Here is a 24,431-nt window from a genome sequence, read left to right as displayed (position 1 = left end):
GGGCTATCGCTAACCTCACCAACCATTCTTTCTTTTGGTGCGACCTCACTGGGATCAAGCCACAGGGATGCTTTTCTTGCAATTGACAATTTCATTAGAGATACAAAAAGAGTACCTTGCTGACTTTCTAAAATTATCAATATTTTCCATTATTTCATTTATTTACGTTAACTTATTTTATCAAAATTCTTCACAATATTTTCATCATACGTCTAAATTACAGTTCTAGTCTCACGCTCCACAATTTAAATCTAGTTTGGCTTTACTACTAAGCACACGAAAAACCGCCTGCTTCTTGGCCGATCCCCCATAGTGGGTATGCGCCACTGTCTGGGACACAAGACAAGACAAGACTGGTCACGTACCACGACATACTGACACACTACACGAAAAAAGGAGAGGCATACCCACAGCCCCACAACAACTCGACAGGTCTCAAGAAATAGATTGGAGAAGGTTGCAAACCAGAACGTTCCGAAACCCAGTACACGTAAACAGAATAAATTCAACACAATACCCAGACACGAGCTGCAAGCTCTGCAAACACGAACACGCAGACATGGCACACATCTTATGGAAGTGCACACAAATCAGATCAGTATATGTAGAGGACAAGATAGAACCGGACCTTCTCGAGGAGCGATGGCTAAGCGCTCTGACTAGCTCTGAACTACACGACCAACTATGGGCTATCCAGCGGGCCCGGGCAGCTGTGGAAAGGCTATGCCTCACCGAACATAATGCCCGGGTGGCCTGAGCCCGGGCTGGCAACCTCGCAGGTCCTTTTCCCATTAAAGTTGTTTCCATCCATCATAGGTACCCTTAGATTTACCTTGAAGTACATTGGTCATCTGCATCTCTTCACGCCACGCAGGTAATAAACCTGGTTTATTTCACTATAATATTGTTTTCTTTGTCCATTGCCCCTGATCAACATTCCAACAAGAGCCGCGCGTAAAATGACAGGATACCAATTAAATTTTCTTACGTACCTCCATGTTGCAAATAGGCAGCTTCTGCGGTAAAAAATACGGATTACTTCGCGAAAACAATGTTAAATATAGTAGTTCGCGTGGCTAAAACTACAACTGGTACCGGCCGACAAGAGTCGCGGGCGCACCAAACCAAGCAAAACCAGAAAAAAAAATTTATTGCACAGATTTTCTGCGAGAAAAAACTTGATGTCCGCCGGCGTCCGCGCACCGTACGCGCGATCGCTACCAGACGACGCACTTGACAATGACAGCAAAATTGAAGATCGCACGTTGTACAACCATGCCTAAAATATGTATACGCTGTAAAAATGTTTCAATATAAATTTGCAGTTTAAATAAAGCACCATTATAAGAGCGTACGCGCGCAACCGTTCTCAGGGCCCTTGGCGAAATTACGTTGAATAAGCCACGCAGCGCGCCTCCACCCCAATCCACTTCGCTCACAGCGCCCTCTAACAATTTTTCCACACGCGGCGCCTCAGCGGGAGAGCGCCGTTCGGTACACTCAAGCATCGTCTGGTACCATGAAGGAAAACTTTCCTTCCTCCATGTCTGGTACACTCTGGCGACACAGAACGACAATCGATCTGTTGAAAGCCCAGTGCTCAAACTAGGCGCACACCTATCTGTGCTGACAAGGTAAGCGCGCGGCAAAAAGCACTTCTGCACTAACCGACGCTTTTCAGCGCGAGCAGCGAGCGATCTGTTGAGAGCCCAGTGCGAAAAGCAGGCGCACACCAATTTGTGCTCAAAAATGTGCGCGCAAGCACGAAGCGAGCCGCGCCAATCCAGTCCAGAAGACAGCAAAGAATGAGTGCAGAGTTGCCATCTTGTGACACTAAGCGTTGCCTGAATAAGCCAATGAAGATCGAGAAATTCGATTCCGATCGCACTAGATCATGATATCAAGCGCCCCATGTAACAAGCGATTCAATACTTTTTTATCAACTAAATAAATAAGAGCACAAAAAGCATTATGGAAAGAGGGGGGAACGCTAGAACAACAGAAGCTTCTCGAAGAGAAACTTCAAAACACACGGCAATCGCAAATCCGCCTAATTTACTAATAAAGCCGAAAAGAAATAAACTCTGTTTTGCTAGTCAACACTCGCATTTGGCGGGATATCCTCCAGTGGTGGAGCGAGCAGCGATGTTGGTCCGGTAGTAGCATCTTTTCGTAAGAAGCACACAAATATACAGTACGGCCCAAGAACACACAATGCTCACCACTGTAGCTGAAACATTCGACGATCCGCCAGCACCGACTGCCATCGCCCAAGCAAATGGGGCCCGTGTTTCCCCGCCAAAATCAAGGAAATTCTGCCCAGCAGAAGCACACAAATATGGAAACCCGCAGATTAACGTGCGTCCAACCTCCCAGATGCCCATTGATACAATCGAAACACTCACAGTTAATCCGCCAGCAGCGATCGTCAGCCGGCGAGCCCACTCGGAAATCCATCGCTTCCCGCCAATGTCGCCGCCAAGTTCAACGGCCGCCAGCAGCCAAACGAACCCGCCGCGCTAATGGGTTGTTTTCCACTTTCGTCTGTTTCAGTTGAAATTTTCCCGCGCGCCAGCGTACCACGTGGTACGATTTAACCAATTAGACAACCCTTGCGCACGGCACACAGGAGCAGAGCGGGCATGGGGCCAACGACCCTGAGACCTTGAGCATGACCTCCTGCATTGTCTTCGGCCTTCCCGGCGGTGATTAATCCGCGGTAGCTTAGAGGGCGCCACATTCCCAGCAAAGTAAATACGTTTAATGAAGTGCAGTTAGGGTCACGTCAACTTTCTTCAGTAACGTATAATGAGGGAGTAATTCAGCGACATGCAGTCCATAGCGGGCGTTGACAGTTGTTCACACTATACCAACAACAGGTATCCATTCTTTAGTACTGTGGTGCAGTCGCGGTCGACCACTGGCTCCCACGCATTGCAGGACGACTATGCAGATATTATGGTTCTCTATCGTAGACATTGAAGAAATGGATGAGTATTTGACTTGGGAAACTAGCGGCGATTATTTTAGGCGCGGCCGCTTACCGTGGCTTGATGCGAGACGATGGGGTTGTTTTCTGCGTCGAAACGGTGCTCCTTTTACGGTGCACACCTGCTTGTGTGGAAGACAACGACGACTTCGCGTCAAATACATCAAATGCGCTGCTTTCATGAAGTAATCGAGAGAATGCGGTCTGCCTTTACATGGTGCGATCAGTGTGGGTTGTACGCGAGAGTTAGTAGTGCACGTATTGTGGAGCCCACGTGACATGTAAATGCTGTCGAAAAACACTGCGATCATCCGTCGCTAACCTTTCTCCGCTGTGTCGGCGCGATTTCTCTGGGAAGAAAAACAAAATAGAAGAATTCAGAACAATTTTTTTTTTCAGGCACATTCGTCGATTAATATAACCGCCGAAAACTTAAACGAACTGCATTCGCACGCTGGCCCGAGGACAACGGCGACGAGTTCAAGCCTGAAGAGGTGCAAGGATTGATTGTAGCACGTCTGCCCCATTCGCGCCATTCGTCTGCGCCAGGCTTCGAAGGCAGCAGGTGAAGACCCCCAACACAAAGTGCTTAATTGCAGCTCTTTAATGGCGGACACACTGGCTTACACAATGCAGAGATGAGGATGTTGGCGCGTGCTCAATTATTTTTGCAGCCATTTTATTTCGGCACGCAACCATTCACATAATTTTGCTGCCCTAATTCACCCTCCTTAGCAGAAGTACAAGAAAAAAACGTCATATTTTTTTTCCTTCTAAAACAATCACATTTTGAGCAAACTAATTGCTATCGTGTGTGTGCAGTTTTTTTTTTCTTTATTATCTGGATAGTTGCATCGCGCAGCTTGCGCAAACGAACCAATCGCGACCGAGAAATTCAAATCGGATTGGGCTTGATCGCGTTTTTAAGTGCACCATGTGACACCCGTATTACTTGCATTTCGCTGTTTCTTCCCGTTTACATGTATCTGCCTCTTACAACGTTGCTGCAATAAATTGTTGTCTGCTATTTTCGTGTTCTTGACTGTGCAGCAAGTTGATTTATGTTTAAGGAACACGGCACATTTATTTACGATAGACTTTTGTCGTGAGTTACTAGACGTACAATATCATAAGCGATAAAGTTCTGCTTCCTCAACAGTTGGCATGATTGTTGCGCTAAGTTACAGCTTGAAACAACAAATATGAATTTAAATGTAGCTAACATGAGTGAATCACCTTTGCGCGCTCGTCGTCAACACATATAAACAGCGGCACAAGCGCCTGCAAGAAATCACTCGATTTAAACAACGATATGGGTCACCAAAAATAAATAAAAAAGTAACAAAACTGAAATTACGGCCTCCCAGATTTGGCGGTGTGCGCGACAATCTTGGAGGCTAGTGCGTTTCGCCGATTCCGCTAGGTGCGCTGAGAGCCAAAGTCGGCTAGAGTTACTGTATATGCTACCGCAGGTAGCAGAGTTGCGCGTCTGTTTTATCCCGCCGCTAGCGCCCCTATTGGCAGAGCGTCATCACGTGGTAGTCAAGCAACCGTGCATTGCGGAGAAGCAGATGCCCGGGCCAATTTTTGTATTTCCCGACGCCGCCGCTGCAGCGAACTGGATTGACACAAGTCAAATTCAAAGCGAATCCGGCCGATCTTGGCGTTCGCTGTTCGCGTGCGCGCTAGCTGCGGAGCAACAACACAACGTGCGCAGCGCATCTCACAGTTGGTTCATCGCAGTGTCCGCGCAGTCCCATCGGAATGATATAATGACCGGGTGCTCTGCTCCCGTCTGCACGAATCGCTCTGAAAGCGGAAAAGCTTTTTATTCGATCCCATTCAAACTCATGCACCACACTGCTTTCACAGAACTGTCATAAAAAAGTCAGCTCACATTTTCAGGATAATGCACAGCTTTGGTTGCTGTTTCTGAACATAAAAGAGGTTACACAACTAAGTAAAGATATTTCATCTACTACTGCTTATGTGAAGCAGGATGCAAGAGGAATTAATGTCGTTATTTACCATACGGTAAGGGCCTTTACTGTGTTTTGCAATATTACCCATATTGTAGCTATGTCAATCCTGTGAGAGAAAAACTTTCACTACACTCCCACAGAAGGTTACTTTTCGAATCCCTGCAGTGAAAAGGCACATAATGAAATGGCACTTGAAGGTGTGGCTGATATCCAGTGCCTGCTAGTAGGTGGGTACGTTTCTACAGCAAATTTGATGGGGTACCAGAGTCGAAATACTAATGGTTGGTCATTGATTCACCAGTAATATTTAAGACTACCTACACGTTGAGAGCTTTGGCACATAAGCAGGTATGCCAATTGCAAAACCCAGTATCCAGTGCAGCGCCGGATTATGGGCCCAGTGCCGCGCGCTGAATGCTGGGCAGGTGCGGCGTGCTGGGAGGCACTGGGTACTGGTGCGAAAAACAGCTCTAGCACGTTAAATACGCGGTGCCTGGACACCGTATATATATTTTTGAGAACAGAAAGAAACAGAGCATTTTGGCGCAATAAAAAAAAACGAAAAAAGAAAGCAAGCTCCGACGAGGACTCGAACGCCGGACCTGCAAATCCCAAGCCGGATACTTTACCACTACGCCACGCCAAAAGCAGAACGTCGGCGCTTGATTTTCTACGTCAAGGACTAAGACGCAGTTTTAGTTTCACAGAGATAAGTCTCGCTCAGCCAAGGTAGATGCGCTATCGCCCAGCAACTAAAGCTCACGCCTGTACCACAAGGAAAATTTTGCTGTTCATATTCAGTAGCTTGCTCGGAAGTGCCACAACACCGATTTTCACTTGCGATTGGCATTTTAAAGTCCTAAATGAACCGCCGACCCGGGACGCTGTATGGGCTGTTACTACCGATTTGGATAGCCGTTTGTTGTTTTTCACGCGAAGGATCTGCAACGTTTTCTTAGTTCAGTGATGCCTTTCAGTCGACACGTCTGTCTATTCATATATCTTCGTCAGAGAAGCGCAGGCTAGGACTGTGATCCTTCGGCGACAGCACATATGTGTTCATGACGCGTCACATCGGCGCTCATCGCTACTTGTGCTGTTTGTGCGCTCATGCTACTTGTGTTTATTTAAGGACACTGATGCGAAAGCTGAAATATGGTGATTTATTCTTCTTAGACTTCTTGATTCCTGAGCCTAAACGCGCCGAGAGCGTGCAGACGGACTCGGCGGATACGCTTGGCATAAGCTTCGGTGGGGACCGATCTTGGCGCCTTTTCTTGACGATCTTATTCAGTCAGCTGTTTCGATGCACTTTGTTTGCGATTAGGCGGAAAATCAGTCCACAAGCGATGCAAAAGCGTCCACGGTCGATCGACGATACGGTAGGCATGTCGCCTGCAAAAACAGAGTGCGGCTTCGCCGCATAGATATGGTTGCTTGCCAGGCAAGATGGCGGACCTACGCGCAACTCTGCTACCTGTGGTAGCATATACAGTAACTCTAAAGTCGGCTAAAGCCCCTTAAACTTCGTAAAGTAGTGCCACGCTTTGAAGAATGCCGCCTCTTCGCGCGCTCTGGCCGAGGCCGCCGCCGCGTCGCTATTGGCCTAATAGCATCACGTGGGCCTTCGCGCCTTGCTTCAGCGCCATTTTTGCTCGAGAAGCGTCTACGGAGTGGCGAGGAGCGCATGTTGGCGCCGTTGCTACGCTCGAGCAGTGTAGGTGGCGCCACGGTCGAGGAGGGAGCATGAAAGAGAGGAGGAACGAGTGGGAATAAAGGCGGAGGAGGAGAGTGTCGCTACTTTACGAAGTTTAAGGGGTTTTAAAGTCGGCCGCAGGCGCCTATGGAAGTGTCCACTCTTTACGTTTACTACGTTACTCTATGGGGAGTGTTCGCACGGACGGCTACCCTGGCACGCGCAGCGGTGCCTCGAAAGGTCGAGATACATTAAAGGCCCTGCGCCCATGATCCTTCTTTCGCTTCGGTGCAGTGAGCACGATTAACCAGAATAATATGGAGGGCATCCGGTGCAGTCACGAATGCGAGTCATGGCATATGTAGCTCGCATATGTAGCTGGCATATGTAGTGACATCATAGTTAGTTGTAAGAACTTTGTGCATAATACGCTTTGTTACGGTACCTTATAGGAATAAGTGTAGAGGACGGTGTTGGTACGTTGTTTTCGTACCACCCTAATCCTATAACCCCTCCCCCCTACAAACACACAAACATACCCCTCTTTTTTCTATATGTATACATACAATTCCTTCCCATGACGGATTGACCACTTCAAGTTGTCAACAACTGTCATAGGAATTACTCTTAGAAACACAATTCCACGATGGGGTTGTTTCCTTTTATTTTTTATTGTAACACTGAAAACTACATAGAACCTTATTTTCTATATGTGAGAGAACTATAGGCCATTTGCACATGTGTATATCACAAGCTTAATCCAATGTGCAATACACAGGCAAAGCAGTTGCTACAACATGAACTGCATTGAGGGCCCCACAACGCATACGTAATTAAAGGTGAAAAATATTAGCGCGAGCTCCACCACTGGAAAAGCTAGCGCCACCGTCGGCGTGACGTGCTAGGAGGGATCACGTGGACATAGCCGCCGCGTCGGCTGCTTCGGGAGCGCCGAAGCGAGATAAAAACGAGAGTTTAAATTCCCTCGTACGCTGCGGTCCTCATTTAGTGGCGAGATTTTCCCGCTTCGAGTGTCTCCTTTACAACGCTTGAAAGCACTACAATAGGTAGTGGCTGCCTTTGAAGGCACGCAACTTGGTAAGCTACTGCTCGGTGCCGCAGCGCCGGACGTACGCAACGGAGCCCGGTGTCAGCCTTATTCATACGTAGCCACAGGACAAGAAGCTGCGTGAAGCTTGGCTCGCGAAACATAAAACCGGCAAACAGTCATCGGCTACAACTCGGGTATGCAACAAGCACAGACGCGAGGAAGATTTCTGCTACGGCGCCAGGTCTGCGATGTTCGGAAAACGCGCACTGAGACGCTCGCCCGAGTCCGCTGCCCGACTAATGTCATGATTTGGTCTATGAACTTGTCGATGCTATAGATACTGGCAAGTTCAGTGGAGTGGAAAGGCAGCGGTAAGAAGCACATTTAAAAAAAGCATGGCATATGGTCATGTTTGTGTTATGAATTAATGCACTGGATTACAAAAAAGGAGCAGCGGGAAATTGCACGCTGAGAACACCGATAAACATACAGTGCGACGTAACTCGAGAAATAATATTGAAAGGTCAAATAATTTAGAAGAAAAAAAAAAGATTGAATCGTCGCGATGGCACATCACAGTCCCCGTAGACGTCGAAGTCTCTACAATTAAATTATTTTTGAACAGCTCTGATAGCGCCCACGCAACAATGGTTATGGTCATATTCTGCGGCCTAAAGCTCATGGCACGGTGAGAAAACGCGCGCGCGGGGAAAGCGAAACAGGGCGCGGACAAGCATGCAGACGCGCAGTCGGTCGCTGCGAATCTGCGCGGTCGCTGCATTGAGGCTTCGTTCTATTACGCTCCATTTAGTTTTATACAAACACTATAAGAACATAATTCACATAGTTTGCTCTCGGCGTTTACCTACCTTTCACGCAAGAAGCCGGTTCGGGAGACTCCATCGCGGCGACCGCGCGCAGTGGCGTTCACTGTACTGTACGTATATATATATATATATATATATATATATATATATATATATATATATATATATATATATATAATATATATATATATATATATATATATATATATATATATATATATATATATATATATATATTCGGTAAAGGGACCGCGTCTGTAAACGATTGTATGCTTTCAGTTTGCCCAAGATTATTATTTAGACACTAAGAAACGTCTCTCGTTTCGAAAGTACTTACAGAAATGTCCGGGAGAGCTCGCGCGTGGTGTTTTCAGTGAGCGCTGACAGCAAAAACTATGAGGAGCGCGCCACGTGATCCCTCATACTACGCGAGCGAGGCGCTTCCGATAGATGGCGACTCCGTAACTCCTCGCCGCCAATAGAGGGAAGCTTCAAAATACGCTCTGTAGCAATGCAAAGTATGACATATATTGTATATGTGTACATTAAATGTTCAAAAAAGCAACGCATCAATGTCCCATTTTCCTTCAAGTTTATTATCATGTTCAAGTTTACTGAAGTTTATTATGAGCATATGTACAACAGGAATCTTCTGACACACCCGCAGTCAAGGTGGCTGTTCGATATTAAAGTGGAAAGTTGGGCGAGCTGGTATACATTCATAATGGGAACAGCGCGAACGAGTGAACGGAGTGAAAGGACACAGGACAGCGCTCGTCCCTTGTCCTTTCACTCCATCATCATCTTGTTCGCGCTGTTCCCATTATGGATGTTTGAGGTTTACTGGCTGCCTCAGCGTAAGAAAAAGAAAGAAATCGGGTAAATGTCAATACCAGTGCCACTGCTTCTTGCATCTGACCTACACGTGCCGCCGCGGCATCTTTGTTGTTGGAGTCTGCACACGTGAGCTGGCGTGGTGAGGTGTATAGGAGTCATCCTGGAGAACGAGTATCGTTTACATGGAGAAGTGGCTGTTCGCATTGCGTGTCGCAATTCCTCAAATACTTCCTTGGCGACTAGGGTGACACACCCGCAGTCAAGGTGGCCGTTCCAACTGTGCTGGCTGCCTAAACGTAAGAAAAAGAAAGAAATTAGATGAATGTCGATACCAGTGCTATTGCTTCTTAATTGCCTCTTACCTGCATTTGCCTCCACGGCCTCGTGGCTTGCGGAGTCTGCATGAGGGAGCTGCTGTGGCTAGGCGTAGGCATTGTCTAAGCAAAACTAAAAGGCCGTTCAAGTGGGGAATTATGGAAATAAATGCAGTTCTTATGTCTGCTTCGTGCACTGTTCTTGTCTAAAAGTTTTCAAAGATAGTGTCCAGAATGCACCAGCGCTTTGACTGCTTTTGCTTTTTACCTGCAGGTGTTGCCGTGAGATCCTTAGTATGGCTGCGTGCAGCATTGTAACACTTGGTGGAGGCACTTGAAGTGGTAGCCAAAAACATAGACTCATCCTTGTCTGCATGAATGCTTTCAAATTCTAAATGCACTGGTAACTATCACTATTGGTGCAAGACCCTCCACATATATGCGGCAAGTGCCATAGCTCGAACCTGATTTTTTCCTTTCGTGTTTCACAAGGTGTCGGATATGTCCACATTAGATGAGGACCGTTTCTTTTTATTTATCCTAGTGTGGAGAGAGCGTCATTAATTTTTTTTTTTGCATGGCTTCTTTTTTGGTTTGTTTCTGAATTTATCAAGCAGCAGTCTCAGGATGCTAAAGTGACTCATGTAATGACAATTATCAGCTTTTGTTTTGCAGAAAAACAACGCTTTTCCTGACCCATTGTTTGCCATGCTATCACTCGCATAATCTTGCAGCGTATTCTACCTATATTGACTTGCTTGACCTCCACTAAAGAGTCTTGCATTTTCAAATACCATTCTTTCTTTAAAATCATTCGACACTTCTCATAATTTCTGTACCTTGGGCTTCTCATACTATGCATTCACCATTTTTGCTGGTTGTTTCTGACTAGAAATGTCTTCCTTAATTTAAAGTTTAAATTTTACCTGTAGAACGCACATAAGGGCTTGCCACTGCATATCTGCATAACAGGGAAACATGTTTCATTAAACATTTGCAAAATCCTATAAAAGATTGATGAATGCAGCTTGCAGTGTGATTTGACTAAATGAGCCATAAAGGTAACTCATCTCGCTTGGTAAATTAAAGCACATATTAGTGCGATGTACAACATATGTTACACTAACGTGGTGGGTCCTCTTGCTTATACAGCAAAATAATCGGTGCGCGATAAAAACAAAATCTACTTATTTTACCTGCGAGTATCCTCAACAAAGATGTGTCCCAGCTGCTGGTGGCATTTGAGAGTATGTCAATATTGCATATGTGCGTGTTGTCTAAAATAATTGAATTTTGCATATGCTCGTAGGCATCTGATGTGCATATCTGCAGTTTATGGATACATGTAAAAGACTCAGCATCAAGTGCAAGTTAACGGGGCCCGGAGTCGATCATGCAAATAGAGTCGCTGCACACATCTGTGACCAGAAAAGATATGTCACATAAAATGGCAGGCACGGAAGTGTTGAAAATATTGCACAGTTCATAGAACGCCTACGCTATTAATATGTGGGTTGATGCACTCGATTTCGTCCGTATTAGGCACTAGCCTCTTGATTGCTTCGTGGCACAGAAGTACTCGGCATCAGGCTGTTTTTCTGCTGTGGCCTTAGTAGAAGCATGATTGTTCAAAGTGCAACAATTAAACAGATTCTATGACTTGCTTGTGGATTCGCCAATACAATTCCGGTGCGCTGGTTCACCTGTCCAGCAATTTCCTAGTGAAGTGAAACCTCCAAATAAAAACACCGCTACGTGTGTAAAAAAAAAAAAAGAAATGCTCTACTGTGACGCTTCTCAAACGATTGTGATGCATCACAAGAGCTGCCTACTCGCGTGATGTTCTGAACAAGAAGACACATTCGTTTAGTTGCATGTGAAGGTATATGCCAGAGCACTTTGGGGCTTGGGTGGCACAAAAGCATGCACAAAAGGCACGGATGACGCGCGATCGCATGTCAAACCTAAACTGTACGAAGCTACTACGCATAAAAAAAAAAAAAAAACAGGGATTCGAAACCGAAATTCACGTCATCCTTTATTGCATGAATGCGTAAATCGTTATTTACACAAGTCACGCACTTAGCAAGTGCTTTCTTTAAACTTCATAAAGTCATCAGGTATGCGTTTTTAAATGACAAAGCATAAGGTGACCTGTACAGTGATTTAAACGCCGCGTGTTTTCGACGTCACCTCTCTACACGTTTAGTCCATCAACATCGGCACCAATTGCGCCGAATCCGCGCGTGTAGATACCGGATTTGGTGTGTGCTGCTGGTTGTATCTGCCGTTTCGAAGACCAATGTTGGACCAATGCTCCCTACCTCGTGTGCAAAATGACAAGCGTGAGTACCGGTAGATGCGGTAGTACGCCTTGACTAAATGCAACACCCTCTCGCCTGTGAGTAAGGCCAGTTAGCATCGTGTAAGCGATCACGATCGGCGCGATATAAAGGACTTCACCGCTCGTTTCGGGATACCACAGAGGTCGCTCTCCATGATTGAAGTTCAGAGAAGCTGCCCTCGATACGCTGATGAAAACGACAAATTCCCAGAGAAATAATGTGAAACCGATCAGACGATTTTACTGCAAATATAATGTAAAGGAAAGAAAAAACTATTATGCAAGATGATGGCACGCTGATGTACGTTAGGGAAAATGGTGAAACGGAGTCAAGTTTAATCGTTACGCCCCTTGTGAATAAAAAAGAATCGGTTGGCTACAGTACTTAGCGAAAAGGTTGAATTTCAATTTAGCTAAATTTTTGTCTAACAAAGTGCCGATCTTACCGACCTCACTTTACCGAGGTACTGTATTGTCATCCAATGGCACTTGTTGCGGCACTTATTCATCAGCTATTTCAGTTATAATTTTGAAGGAAGTACTAAAATTATTTTCTGATCTCGTGCCTTCATTGCTGCAACTACGGTGGAGCAGTTCTGCAGCTTGCAGTGGAGTTTATTTCTCTAGTGACGTGTGTGAAAATTCATCTTCAGCAGGGTGCCCTGTACAAAATGTTAACATGCAAGGAGATATAGAACTCCCCTGCTTGTTTTGATCTTTAGTGGTGCCTTCCTTAGTGGTGCCTCCCTTTAGTGGTGCCCACCACTATTATCCCAAAATCCTTTACAAGGAAACTACAAAGAACGAAATGTTCTCATTCTGCTGGAAGGACATTAATTCACAGTCAACAGATTGGCAGTCCAGGATTGTGCCTCTCAGCCACTCTGCTCATACATCAGTGGAGAATACTTACCTTGGAGAGCAGGATGGTGCCAGCAGCTGCCATGACTGTCCAACGTCCACTCAACATTTGTGTATTGGATAGAGCTGGCGTCTGTATCTTCATAGTCAAGCATGTAGCTTTCCCAGTTGTGGAAGTCGTACTAAATTAAGTTCTTCTCATCAGCATGTAATGACAATGATTGTAGAGCTCTACTTGCCCTCCTTTTGACTGTATGGTGCTGATATCCTTTTGACTCAAGGTTAGCGTAAGGCCTATAATGGGGCAGTCAAAATATAAGCTTTAGAAAAGCTGAGTGAAGAAGCTAAAGTATTGTTTTAGTAAAAAGCAGTGGCTCATTCCATCTGCATGTTCTCTACACTGATTTCAGGTACACCTTTAGGCAGGCCTTTTGTAGCTTGAGTAGCATCCGTGACACCTTTTGTGCAATTAGTTCTGCAGACTTGCTGTTCTTAAGTATGGTCATTCTTTAATTCAATCAGATATTCTGTCATTCTTGAAATGGAGAGGGTACGAAATATGATCATGGCCATTGCTAGGACAAATTTTCAAGTAAATCAACCATAGTACTGTGAGAGAGTTCATGGCGGACGCTGTCCCTGTTCTTAGTTTTCTTAGGGCTGATGGTTATGCTTGCGCAAGAAGCAACAAAACTCTTCACTATCCTCTGCCCCTGAAAGGCGTGTAGTTTGTGTCTGCTGATTCTATAAAAGCCCAATTAAAGAAAATGCTTGACAGGTCTGTGTGTTACTGAGTTGCTTGAAAGATTAGTTCAACAGATTTTTATGTTCTGATCATGTCATCAATGTACCTCTGCAGTCTGCCCAGTCTTTCATAGCAGTCATGCTTCATCTTGATAAACAAGCGCAAGCTCCATCATTTATATTGTTCGAAGCTTGAGCTTGAACACTTGCATGGTGTGCAGGATGGCGGCTCAGTAGCTGCTCTCTCTGCCATGTTTTCCAAAATTGCTCAACAAACTGTGCCATGACAGCATCTTCTCGTCACTGTGGATTTTGGAACTGAAATGTCCGTCTCTTCTTTCTGATAGAGAAAGCCTTTTGAGTCGCTTACCATTAGAAAAATGGGCTGGTGTAGCTACTTACATTTTCTCTGGTGACGAGGACATTTAAGTGAGAGGCCTGCGTTTCATTACTGCCTTTACCTTATACGCTATCCCAAATTCTTGAAGCACCAGCTTCACCTTGCTGAGAACCTGCTGGAGGCTGGAACTGCCGTTCTTAACATCCTCTCCCAAAAGCCTCCCTACCATGCTGCCATTTCTGCTATAAGCTTCCACTCAAACCTCCTTTGAGAGCAGTGCTGTTGAACAATGCACTTGATTTGTGAGAGTTGCATTGAATTTCTGACACTCTGCTGGCCAACGAAATGCTGCCATTGGAATGGTGATCCTCTTTTGCAATGCAGCGTGACTGTAGAATTGGTTCAAAAAGGTTAGACCTTTATTATGCCTTGAGGGAGCTAATCATGAATTTCACCAACCTGGCTCCCAGCAATGTACCAAGAAAGTTGCAGTCTCGGTGGCAGGATCTTCTTTATATTTGGTACTCTTGATTTGGCGATTACACAATCTGCAGATATGCGCTCATGTTCAAAATACCTGAAAAATATGTGCAGGCTCCATAAGCTTTCTAGCTTGTATTACAAAACATGTGCACTTGAACAGTTTGATTTTCTGGCTCAGCATTCACCCAACAAGGGACAGCCTGGGCACGAATACAAAGGAGCTCTGAGCACCACTTTCCCCACTTTCTACAGTTCTCCCCCTTTCTACAGTTGTCGCGGCTCGCTGTCTCAACCAGTCTTTCATTGTCACAGCTCTTAAAACAGTAGCTTCGCTTAAATACTGAAATGTTCTGTCATACCAAGGGGGTCAAATATTCTTGATACGGTCTACAGAACAGACCTCTTGCATAGTTTGTGTTCTGTCTGGAGAAAACCTAAGTGCAGATGTTGAGGCAATTGTCAAAACTTTTGTCACAGGGTCCCATATTATTTCGAGCAGGAATGGCGGTTTCATCGGCTGCAGCAATTGGCTCATGGTGAGACTGCGATGGCTATTTCCTCAGCGGTATAACCATAGACTCAGTCAGGGCGTTAACTTCTCTGTAGAGTTGTTGTGCTTCTCCCTTGGTTGCTGGTCTAATGCGGAGGCCAAGTACATAGAAAGATTGAGCTAACAGCCTGGCTGTCGCTTATAGTAGGCCTTGCAAAGATATCATGTGTTGCCGCAGAACGACATTTAGCATGAATAGGCTTTTTGCAGTCCCAAAGAGCTGTCCGATTATTCTCAGCTCACTGCACAGTATCTCTTTCTTCTTTCTTGATATTCAATTGTAGCAAGGCTTTTAAAGTGATAGCTTTCTTTGCCTCTTCCCCACACTTTGCAGTTTGTAAGCTTCCGGCCATTTATGGTCAGCTTGGCTCACTCGATGTCTCGTTGTCACTAGAAATAAAATGAACAAGAACGTTCGTTGGTTAGAAAAAAAAATTAAATTATGGGGTTTTACGCGCCAAAACCACTTTCTGATTATGAGGCACGCCGTAGTGGAGGACTCCAGAAATTTTGACCACCTGGGGTTCTTTAACGTGCACCTAAATCTAAGTACACGGGTGTTTTCGCATTTCGCCCCCACCGAAATGCGGCCGCCGTGGCCGGGATACTTCGTTGGTTAGATTAAAACTGTGCCCCCAGCAACAGAAGCTTGATGTTCTACCCGTTAAACCATGGGTAATTCCCCAAACCATGGGTTCATTGCCCCCAAAGGGAGCAATGAACTCATGCAAGTCAGCATTTGCGTGTCACACAGCAACACTTTATAAAACATCAGTGCGCATATCTTCCTGATGGCGATGAAGGAAAAAGTTACAGGATGCAGTCGTGTCTGAAATTACTCTCTATTGTGGCAAGTTTTTTTAAACAGTCCTAATAACACTTGTAAAGCTGTGTACTTGCTGGCCAATATCCTGTAGTAGGTATAAGCCATTTTTGGAGCAACAAGAAATTTGCTGCATATCTCGTTATACTGTTATGCTTTGGCACGTTTCTGCAAAGTCAAGGTTAAGCTCTTTATGTCTTATGATTGAGGAAGTCTTTATGCTGTATAAGTGTACTGCTTTCTGTGTAAGGTCTGTTATGGTGGTTGAGGAGTACGTCACTAAAATTTGCCGTCGTCTCTTGTAATGCACAAGCTATAACTTTCATAGATACCAAGCTATGGTTCGATCTGCCAAAATCTTTTTTTAAGTAACGGCAGTCAAAGCAGTTTGATTAATCCAAAAACATATGAGAGGAGCAACAAAGTCAGTCCGAAGATTATGTCCTTTTTCTAAGCATTTGTTCGGTGACACAAGTGAGGTCCATATGCTGACTCTTCGAAGATTATCTACACTCTTGTAGTTGTTGACTCACTACGTACGACAGCGTGATGTGGAATGTAATGAATACAAGACATGGCTCACCACTTCTTTCCAGTCTACATTCAGCAAGGCATGTCCTCATATAAATTTTAATGGTTGAGCAATATTCTGCTGTGAAATCCCTATTAAACTCCCTTTAAAGCTTCTCTTTGATTGCTGTCTAGCTACTCACAATCTTCTTTCCATTAGAAGACTACCTCATAGCGACCACTGTCAAATCCAACTTTGCTTTGAAACAGTTGAAGGACTCATAAAAGCATTGAGTTTTTCTAAACTGTGCTCTTCTGTCAAAATTCCCATGCTCTCAAATTCCCAAAATTTTTGCCGTGCTTGGCATCAGCACCCGGCACACCTGGGCCATCAGCGTTCGCGACACCTTCAACCGTCAGTCCTGCTGTTAACAGCGCAAAATGAAAACAAGAGACGAGACAAGAAGACATCACAAGCGCTGTTGAAAAGGGCCCAAGGTACTAGAAATGTATTTCGCTAGAATAGCAGCTTGGGCTTGTTGGTTTTCCATCCTGCTGTCAACAGCGCAAAATGTTGACAAGAGACGAGACAAGAAGACACCACAGCGCTTGTGGTGTCTTCTTGTCTCGTCTCTTGTCTACATTTTGCGCTGTTGACAGCAGGATAGAAAACCAACAAGCCCAAGCTGCTATTCTAGCGAAAAACTGTCAGTCGTCTTGACCCATCCGCGTGACCCTGGCACCTTCTCTAGTAACGGCACTGACAAAGTCAACATCGAAGAATGGTTTGGCATATACGAACGCGTCGCGGCACATAACCGATGGGACCTGACAGTGATGCTCGCAAGGCCTGGTCGTCTGTCAGCATGGTAGGTCGGCTGAGGACAAGCCCACTTCGGAGTTCCGTCTTTTGCAATACCCAGCACCTCCACCAAAAATGAAACAGGCAGAGATATAAGGTTAAAGGGGACCGTGATTACTCTGCAAAAGATATGGCCGGTAAAACCAGTATGACTGAACGTTAGGTTAGCCCCCACTAATTCGTATCTTACGTCTTGTTGGTGAACGTCGTTTTTGTCAAAAGCCATGACTGGCGGTTGCAAATCTTGTGGAATCTGACTAGACATTAAAGCTTGATGAAAAATATGGAATAAAAACCTGCTCAGAGACAGTATTCTTTAGTAATTTATAGTTAATATTGTCAGTACCTCCTGACGACGAAATTTTTCAATTGATAATAAGTGCTGAGCAATGCCATAAATAAACTGCCTTATACCATGATGTATGCAAAGGGGTGACCATTATTTTAAAAGTTGGGTTCTATTTATCCTGAATGCCTTATTTATGCGCATAAACAGGTGTCAGCTATATTAATTGCCTATTTCAGTTAAAATTACACTATATGACTGTGCTGAATTTGTCTTGAATAATCTAAATGAAAGAAAGAAAGATTGACGTAGGTTTGACACTGTGCCAGAAGGGCTAGTTGCTGTGCAAAATCAGCTTCTTGCTGGTGCTAAGATCTGCGCCAGAAGGTCAAACGGCTGTTCCCTCACTGCACAAGGTACTTTGCGTTTTCTCGTCAACACAGCATAAACTGTGCTCCACTGCCTCGACTATACTCTAGCACTCCAACTGGTGCCCTAAAGAACTGCTTCATGATTTCAATTCAATGTTGTAGTGAACGGATGGGTTTTGCAAGCAATAAGTGACTCATCGTAAGAACAGTCAGTGCCATTGGGAGAGATGTGTGCAGCATCATTGAATGAATGCTGCTGCAGGCCACTGTGGAACATTTATTGGCTTGGCTCTTGTTCTTGAGCAAGAACATATCTTCCGTGAAACTGCCGGTCAAGTATTCACCAAGTGTATACGATTGTTGGCCATACAGCATATTGTGTGCCCACCCATTCATTACCAAATACACCTTCTTCCAACACTGTGGGTGCATTCCCTAAACGTGCAAAATCATTCTCCTGTCTCACTGGCCCAAATTTGCAGCAATAGGTTAGAGCATGTGATCTGTTGGCACTCTAAACAATACCTAGATGAAGACAACATGCTATTTGGAGTCCAGCATGGTTTTATGGAAGGCTTTTACTGTCATTCAGCTTATTGCCTCATATAACAACTTAGCAGTTAATAACAGAGAACAAACAGAGGCAGTATTTTTTAGATTTTGCCAATGCTTTTGATTGGGTGCCTGAACATAAAGCTCCATGTAACCTTTATGCAGTCAAATAGACATCAAATCTGTGCATTTTATCAGAGCCTATATTGAAAACGGTGTTCAGTACGTCAAAGTCGGCAATCGTATTTGAGGCATTTCCTTTCACGTCAGATGTAGCATAGGATAAGGGTTATTCCTGGGACCTTCTCTGTTCCTAATAGTCAATGACATAGCAAATATGGTTGGATGTATTGTGCACAGTAGTTAAATCACAAGCTTATGAAACTAAGCTCAGCAATAACATTGATAAGATTTGCCACTGGTGTGAAGGGTAGGAAATGATCTTGAACATTAATTAGTGCTATGCTATGAAGATAAGCAGCAAGGAGACACCTTTACACCTATTTTGTTGGCAACAACACCTAACAATGTTTCTACCTATTAGTACCTCGAGGTAATTCTAACAACACATTAGTGGGACGAGCATATTGAAAACATTTGCACGAGCGCTCTCAGAAGTTTATGGACCTTTGTTGCAATTTCAAAAGAGCCCCTATACAGGTAAATGTATAGGGGCGTTTGCTATGCTGTCAGACCTAGCTATGAATATGCATAAGCTTTGCGGGATCAATATGCCCATAAAATATTGTTCAATTAGAATTATTACAGCAAATAGAAGTTAGGTTCATCTGCAATTCCTGAAGAAAAACTGATAGTGTGTCTCAGATGCTGAGTACTCTCCATCTTGAATAGTTACAGGGAAGACGTGCTAGACAGGCTACAACTCTTGCATTTAGTGTACAACAGAGTCCAGCATTATGAAATAATTTCACCTGTGTCCTCCTTTAGCCAGCATTCGTCAGTACCACAGTAGAAAGATACAGGACCTATGTGCTGTGAATAATGCTTATAAATAGTAATTTTTTTCTAAGACAAAGAATGGAATGAATAGCCTAAGTGTGTTGTTGAAAGTAGACATGTTGTCATATTTGTGATTTGTATTGTTTGGCTATAATATTGTTTTCCAATGTTTGTGTTTTTTGTCCCTTGATTACATTTTATGTATATTCATTCCTCCCTGGACTCAAGTGAGTCGGCAGCATTTATAAATAAATTTCAGAAATGTAACTATCTACCACAACAGACAATACCATGAAACCTAGTTCGGGTTGAAGTGCTGCTGTTCGTAATTTGGTGATCAGGCCCATGATGGCATTACTGAATGTTTGGGCTGTTGCACTTGACTGCAATGGCAGCTTGCACTAATACCATGCTCCTAGTCTTCTCACTATATCTTACAGTTAAAATGTTTTTAGTAAAATTTTTGCAAATTTTATAAACTTGGCCATTGAGGAATCATAAAACTATATTTATATTTTCCAAATCAAAATGGTTGACCTGCTGTGCTTTGATTTGATCTGAAATCACTACCAAGACATTGAATGAAGGAAAGGCTGATCTTTACCACTACTATCTATGCAATTTCAGTTCTTTGGCATTTTATAATTACATTTTTATTTTTAAGTGAAAAGCATTACTTGGGTAACTTGTCTTGTTTTCTTGGTGCAGCATTGAAGCATTTCAGCTGTCCAGCAAATGCAGATGGTGCAGTTTCACGAAGGATACCACTACCGCTGTAACTCCTGCGTCTGGATGGATAAACTGTGATCTGAAGTGCTCGCCAGGATCCATGGAGGCCACGTGTTTGAATTCCATTTGTGCCCTCGGAGCTTGTCGCGAACGTTCAAGCTGAAGCAACACCTGCACACTCACACAGCCAAAAGGCCATTTAAGTGCCGTTCACGCTCTCAGAGCTTCTCACAAGAAGTTATTCTAAAGCAACACCTGTGCATCCACATAGGTAAAATGCCATTTCATTGCCATTTATGCGCTAGGAGCTTCACAGTGAAGTCTACATTGAAGGAACACCTGCACATTCACACAGGAGAGAAGCCATTTCAGTGCCCTTCGTGCCCTCGAAGATTCCCACGAAAGAGTAATCTCAATCAACACCTGTGCACCCACACTAGCCAGAGGTCACTTCAATGCCCTTTGTGCCCTCAGAGCTTCTCACAAAAGAGTACTCTGAACCGGCACCTGCACACCCATACAGGTGAGAAGCCATTGCATTGCCCTGCGTGCCCTCAGAGATTTTTACAAAAGAGTAATCTGAACCAGCATCTGCGCACCCACACAGGCGAGAAGCCATTTCAATGCCCTTCATGCCCTCAGAGATTATCACGAAAGAGTTATCTGAACCAGCATCTGCGCACCCACACAGGTGAGAAGCCATTTCAATGCCCATCGTGCTCTCAGAGCTTCTCACAGAAACATGCTCTGAACAGACACCTGCGCACCCACACAGGTGAGAAGCCATTTCAATGCCCATCATGCCCTCAGAGCTTTTCACAGAAAAATGCTCTGAACCAACACCTGCGCACCCATACAGGCGAGAAGCCATTTCAGTGCCCTGCGTGCCCTCAGAGATTTTCACAAAAGAGTAATCTGAACAAGCATCTGCGCACCCACACAGGTGAGAAGCCATTGCATTGCCCTGCGTGCCCTCAGAGATTTTCACGAAAGAGTAATCTGAACCGGCATCTGCGCACCCACACAGGCGAGAAGCCATTTCAATGCCCTTCATGCCCTCAGAGATTATCACAAAAGAGTTATCTGAACCAGCATCTGTGCACCCACTCAGGTGAGAAGCCATTTCAATGCCCATTGTGCCCTCAGAGCTTCTCACAGAAATATGCTCTGAACACACACCTGCGCACCCACACAGGTGAAAAGCCATTTCAATGCCCATCGTGCCCTCAGAGCTTCTCACAGAAAAGTACTCTGAACCGACACCTGCGCACCCATACAGGCGAGAAGCCATTTCAATGCCCTTCATGCCCTCAGAGCTTCTCACTAAAGAGTACTCTGAACACACACCTGCACACCCATACAGGAAAGAAGCCATTTCAGTGCCCTGCGTGCCCTCAGAGATTTTCACAAAAGAGTAATCTGAACAAGCATCTGTGCACCCACACAGGTGAGAAGCCATTTCAATGCCCATCGTGCCCTCAAAGCTTCTCACAGAAACACAATCTGAAGAGGCACCTGCGCACCCACACAGGTGAAAAGCCATTTCAATGCCCATCGTGCCCTCAGAGCTTCTCACAGAAACATACTCTGAACCAGCACCTGTGCACCCACACAGGTGAGAAGCCATTTCAATGCCCATCGTGCCCTCTGAGCTTCTCACAGAAGAATGCTCTGAACCAACACCTGCAAACCCACACAGGAGAGAAGCTATTTCAGTGCCCTTTATGCCCTCAAAGCTTCTCACAAAAGTCAACATTGAATGTTCACCTGCACTTCCACTAATGTGAGAGCCTGTTTCAGAGCTGTTCATGTCCTAAGAACTTGTGGAAGTCTGCATTAAACCAACAGCCACGCATCCACACAGGCAGGCGGCCATTTCAGTGCCCTGCATGCCCTCAGCAATCCTCAAAAGTCCTTACTGAAGGACTATGTTTCCATCCACTCAGCAAAAGGCCACGTCAGTGCTCTTCATGTACTCGGATGTACTCATGGAAGTTTGCACTGCACTTCCACTAATGTGAGAGGCTGTTTCAGGGTCCTTCATGTCCTGAGAACTTGTCGTGGAAGTCTGCACTGTACTGACACCTGCTCGTGCACAGTCTGTAGTGAAGGATCGCCTGTGTATCCACTCAGGGAGACAGCATGTCAGGGCTCTTCATGTCCTCAGAGTTACTTGCAGAACTTCGCACTGAACTGACACATGCACAACCCACATAAGCGAGAGGCCGTTTCAGTGTCATTTCTACCATCAAACCTTTGGACATAAAAGCCACCTCAATAGGCACCTCGCCACCACAAGTGCACCTGACACGTGCGGTGCAGCAGCACAGAGTTGTGTGGACTCCATTGTTCCTTCTTACTTTTCATGTTTTCCTTAGTTTTTTCATGGAATCTCAGCATATGTGTAGACCTGTAGTTCTATACTAGGATGAAACATTGGAAGTCTTCACTTTTCATTATGAAGTTTTAGCTCTTTGTTGCAGACAACCACTTTCTGCATTGAAGCATTTAACTGCTCTTTACTAAATCAGTTGTGTGAGTTCGTTTCAGTGCACTAAATAATATTTGGGATTGGGTTTTGTTAATTATTGATATTTCAATACTTGCACTAATAGCATGTAACATTTCAATTCATTTGCATTTATTGCGCTGAACACTTCAAGAGAATTTGAGTGGCTATTTATTATTGCTATGGAATGCAGTTAGAACAACGTTTTCTCAGGAATTGAAATTACGCAATTACTATGTACTTTTTTTATTCCTACTATGATTCAACTGGTTTCTGTGATACTAAATGCACTGGTATGAAATTTTCTTTGCTCGTGAAGATCCGTGCATACCTTTGAGAACCTTGCAAATTGCTTTATAATAAAACATTGTTCTTATGGATTGAAGGCCCTTTAATTTTTATGCATCCTTAACCCTTTCAGTGTCGTTTCTTCCCCCAGATAATATAAAAGAGACAATGACTTATGTTCAAATATTTGGAAAAAATGACATAGATAATGGCACATGCAATCTTAGTGTGGTCCTCACATTTTTGTATTCGTTTTCTATAACCTAGTTAAAAAGATTTGTTAAATGAGTCATTCTAGATGCATTGCTTGACCAAGTGGTGGCTGCAGTTGGGTGCATAACAAAAAATACCAGCAATGGAGATAAACACAACAATCTAGTCCTCACCTTAACCGAATGTGTTTGCATGAGTCAGCTGTCCAGTCAGGCTATTCATTCTGAACTGAAGTAGATTTTTCAAAAGCCAGTGATATGGGCATAGCTCACATTCCTGTCTTTGGAAACTCAATGTGCAAAGTGCTGATAACATCAACATAAATTGGAAACTTGTGCGCATGCATTCACAAAGTGCCATGACTGCAGCAGTCTGCATGCAGCCTACTCTGGATTGTGTGCAATATTTAAAAAAAAGAGACAAGGCAATGTAGGTAGAATCTAAAAAAAATTCTCATAAGAGGATGTGCATAGTTTTCAGGTGTAAACTAGATCGATGCAATTTACTGGTGCTGGTATTTCTGGTTGATGGAAGATGTTAGTATGGCCTTGCTGACCTGACCGTCCTCCACTTCCTAGAGCCCTGCTGCAAATGTATGGCTTGGTACATGGAATATTTCACAAAAACTGCTAGAAAGACAGCCTTCTCCAGCTCTCGACTCTTTCAGTGCTCCACCTATGCCTATGGAGGTAGGCTTTTTTGACACTGGGAAGCAGTGCCAGCTGAATCCTAAGGCCTTTCTGACCGGTGGGGTCAAGATCAGCTAGCATAAGTTGAAAATTGTCTTGATGGAATCATCCTCTTCTGAACCAATCTGCCAGCCCCTCCAGCCTGCTTGGCCTTATGGAGGTAGTGGCTAGCCTATCAGCCTGTGTAGAGAGCGCAGCATGCTGCTGCTCATGCCAAAAAAGTCTGTGTGTAACTGCCCCACACAATCCTGCAGCTTACTCTGAGTACCACCCAGTCTTAAGGGGGGACACTCCTTTTGAAAACCGAAAAAATCACGAAAAAGTTGATTTTTTCGAAAACTACATATTCGGGCAGCATGTCTTATAAACTACCATTTCTGTAAATATTGACGTCTCATTCATGGCGAAACTATTTTAAATAAAGTTTATAACGAGCAGCAGCAAGCGAGTGCTCAAAATACCCCTACTTGGCATGAATGCCATTTCTCCACCGTTACCCAGAGCGCCGCCATTTTGGTGTTGTTCGTGCATTCTTGAGTCTTGTTTGTAGCGACCAGTGAGATCGACCAGAGGATTGCAACACGGCTGGGCACGTGATCGCAAAAAAACTGACGTACGCTC

At 44.5% G+C, this 24,431-nt stretch overlaps 1 protein-coding gene across 2 annotated transcripts; it reads left to right on the top strand.

Moving 5' to 3' along the window:
- Window positions 1–11,889: 11,889 nt before the first annotated feature.
- On the top strand, window positions 11,890–23,000 carry LOC135916537 (zinc finger protein 84-like). 2 transcript variants are annotated; one of them, XM_065449955.2, is made up of 3 exons: window positions 11,923–12,041; window positions 14,946–15,004; window positions 20,091–23,000. In XM_065449955.2, exon 3 carries the CDS (start codon window positions 20,388–20,390, stop codon window positions 21,891–21,893), a length of 1,506 nt encoding a protein of 501 aa, XP_065306027.1. In that variant the 5' UTR covers window positions 11,923–12,041; window positions 14,946–15,004; window positions 20,091–20,387; the 3' UTR covers window positions 21,894–23,000. The 2 variants fall into 2 exon arrangements, with proteins under 2 accessions (XP_065306028.1, XP_065306027.1); XM_065449956.1 differs by lacking the exon at window positions 14,946–15,004 and having other exon boundaries at window positions 11,890–12,041.
- The last annotated feature ends 1,431 nt before the right edge of the window (window positions 23,001–24,431 follow it).

The sequence above is a fragment of the Dermacentor albipictus genome, chromosome 9 (genome assembly GCF_038994185.2).
Source record: "Dermacentor albipictus isolate Rhodes 1998 colony chromosome 9, USDA_Dalb.pri_finalv2, whole genome shotgun sequence".
In the NCBI taxonomy this organism is placed as follows: domain Eukaryota; kingdom Metazoa; phylum Arthropoda; class Arachnida; order Ixodida; family Ixodidae; genus Dermacentor; species Dermacentor albipictus.
This window is presented reverse-complemented; position numbering and strand designations above follow the sequence as displayed.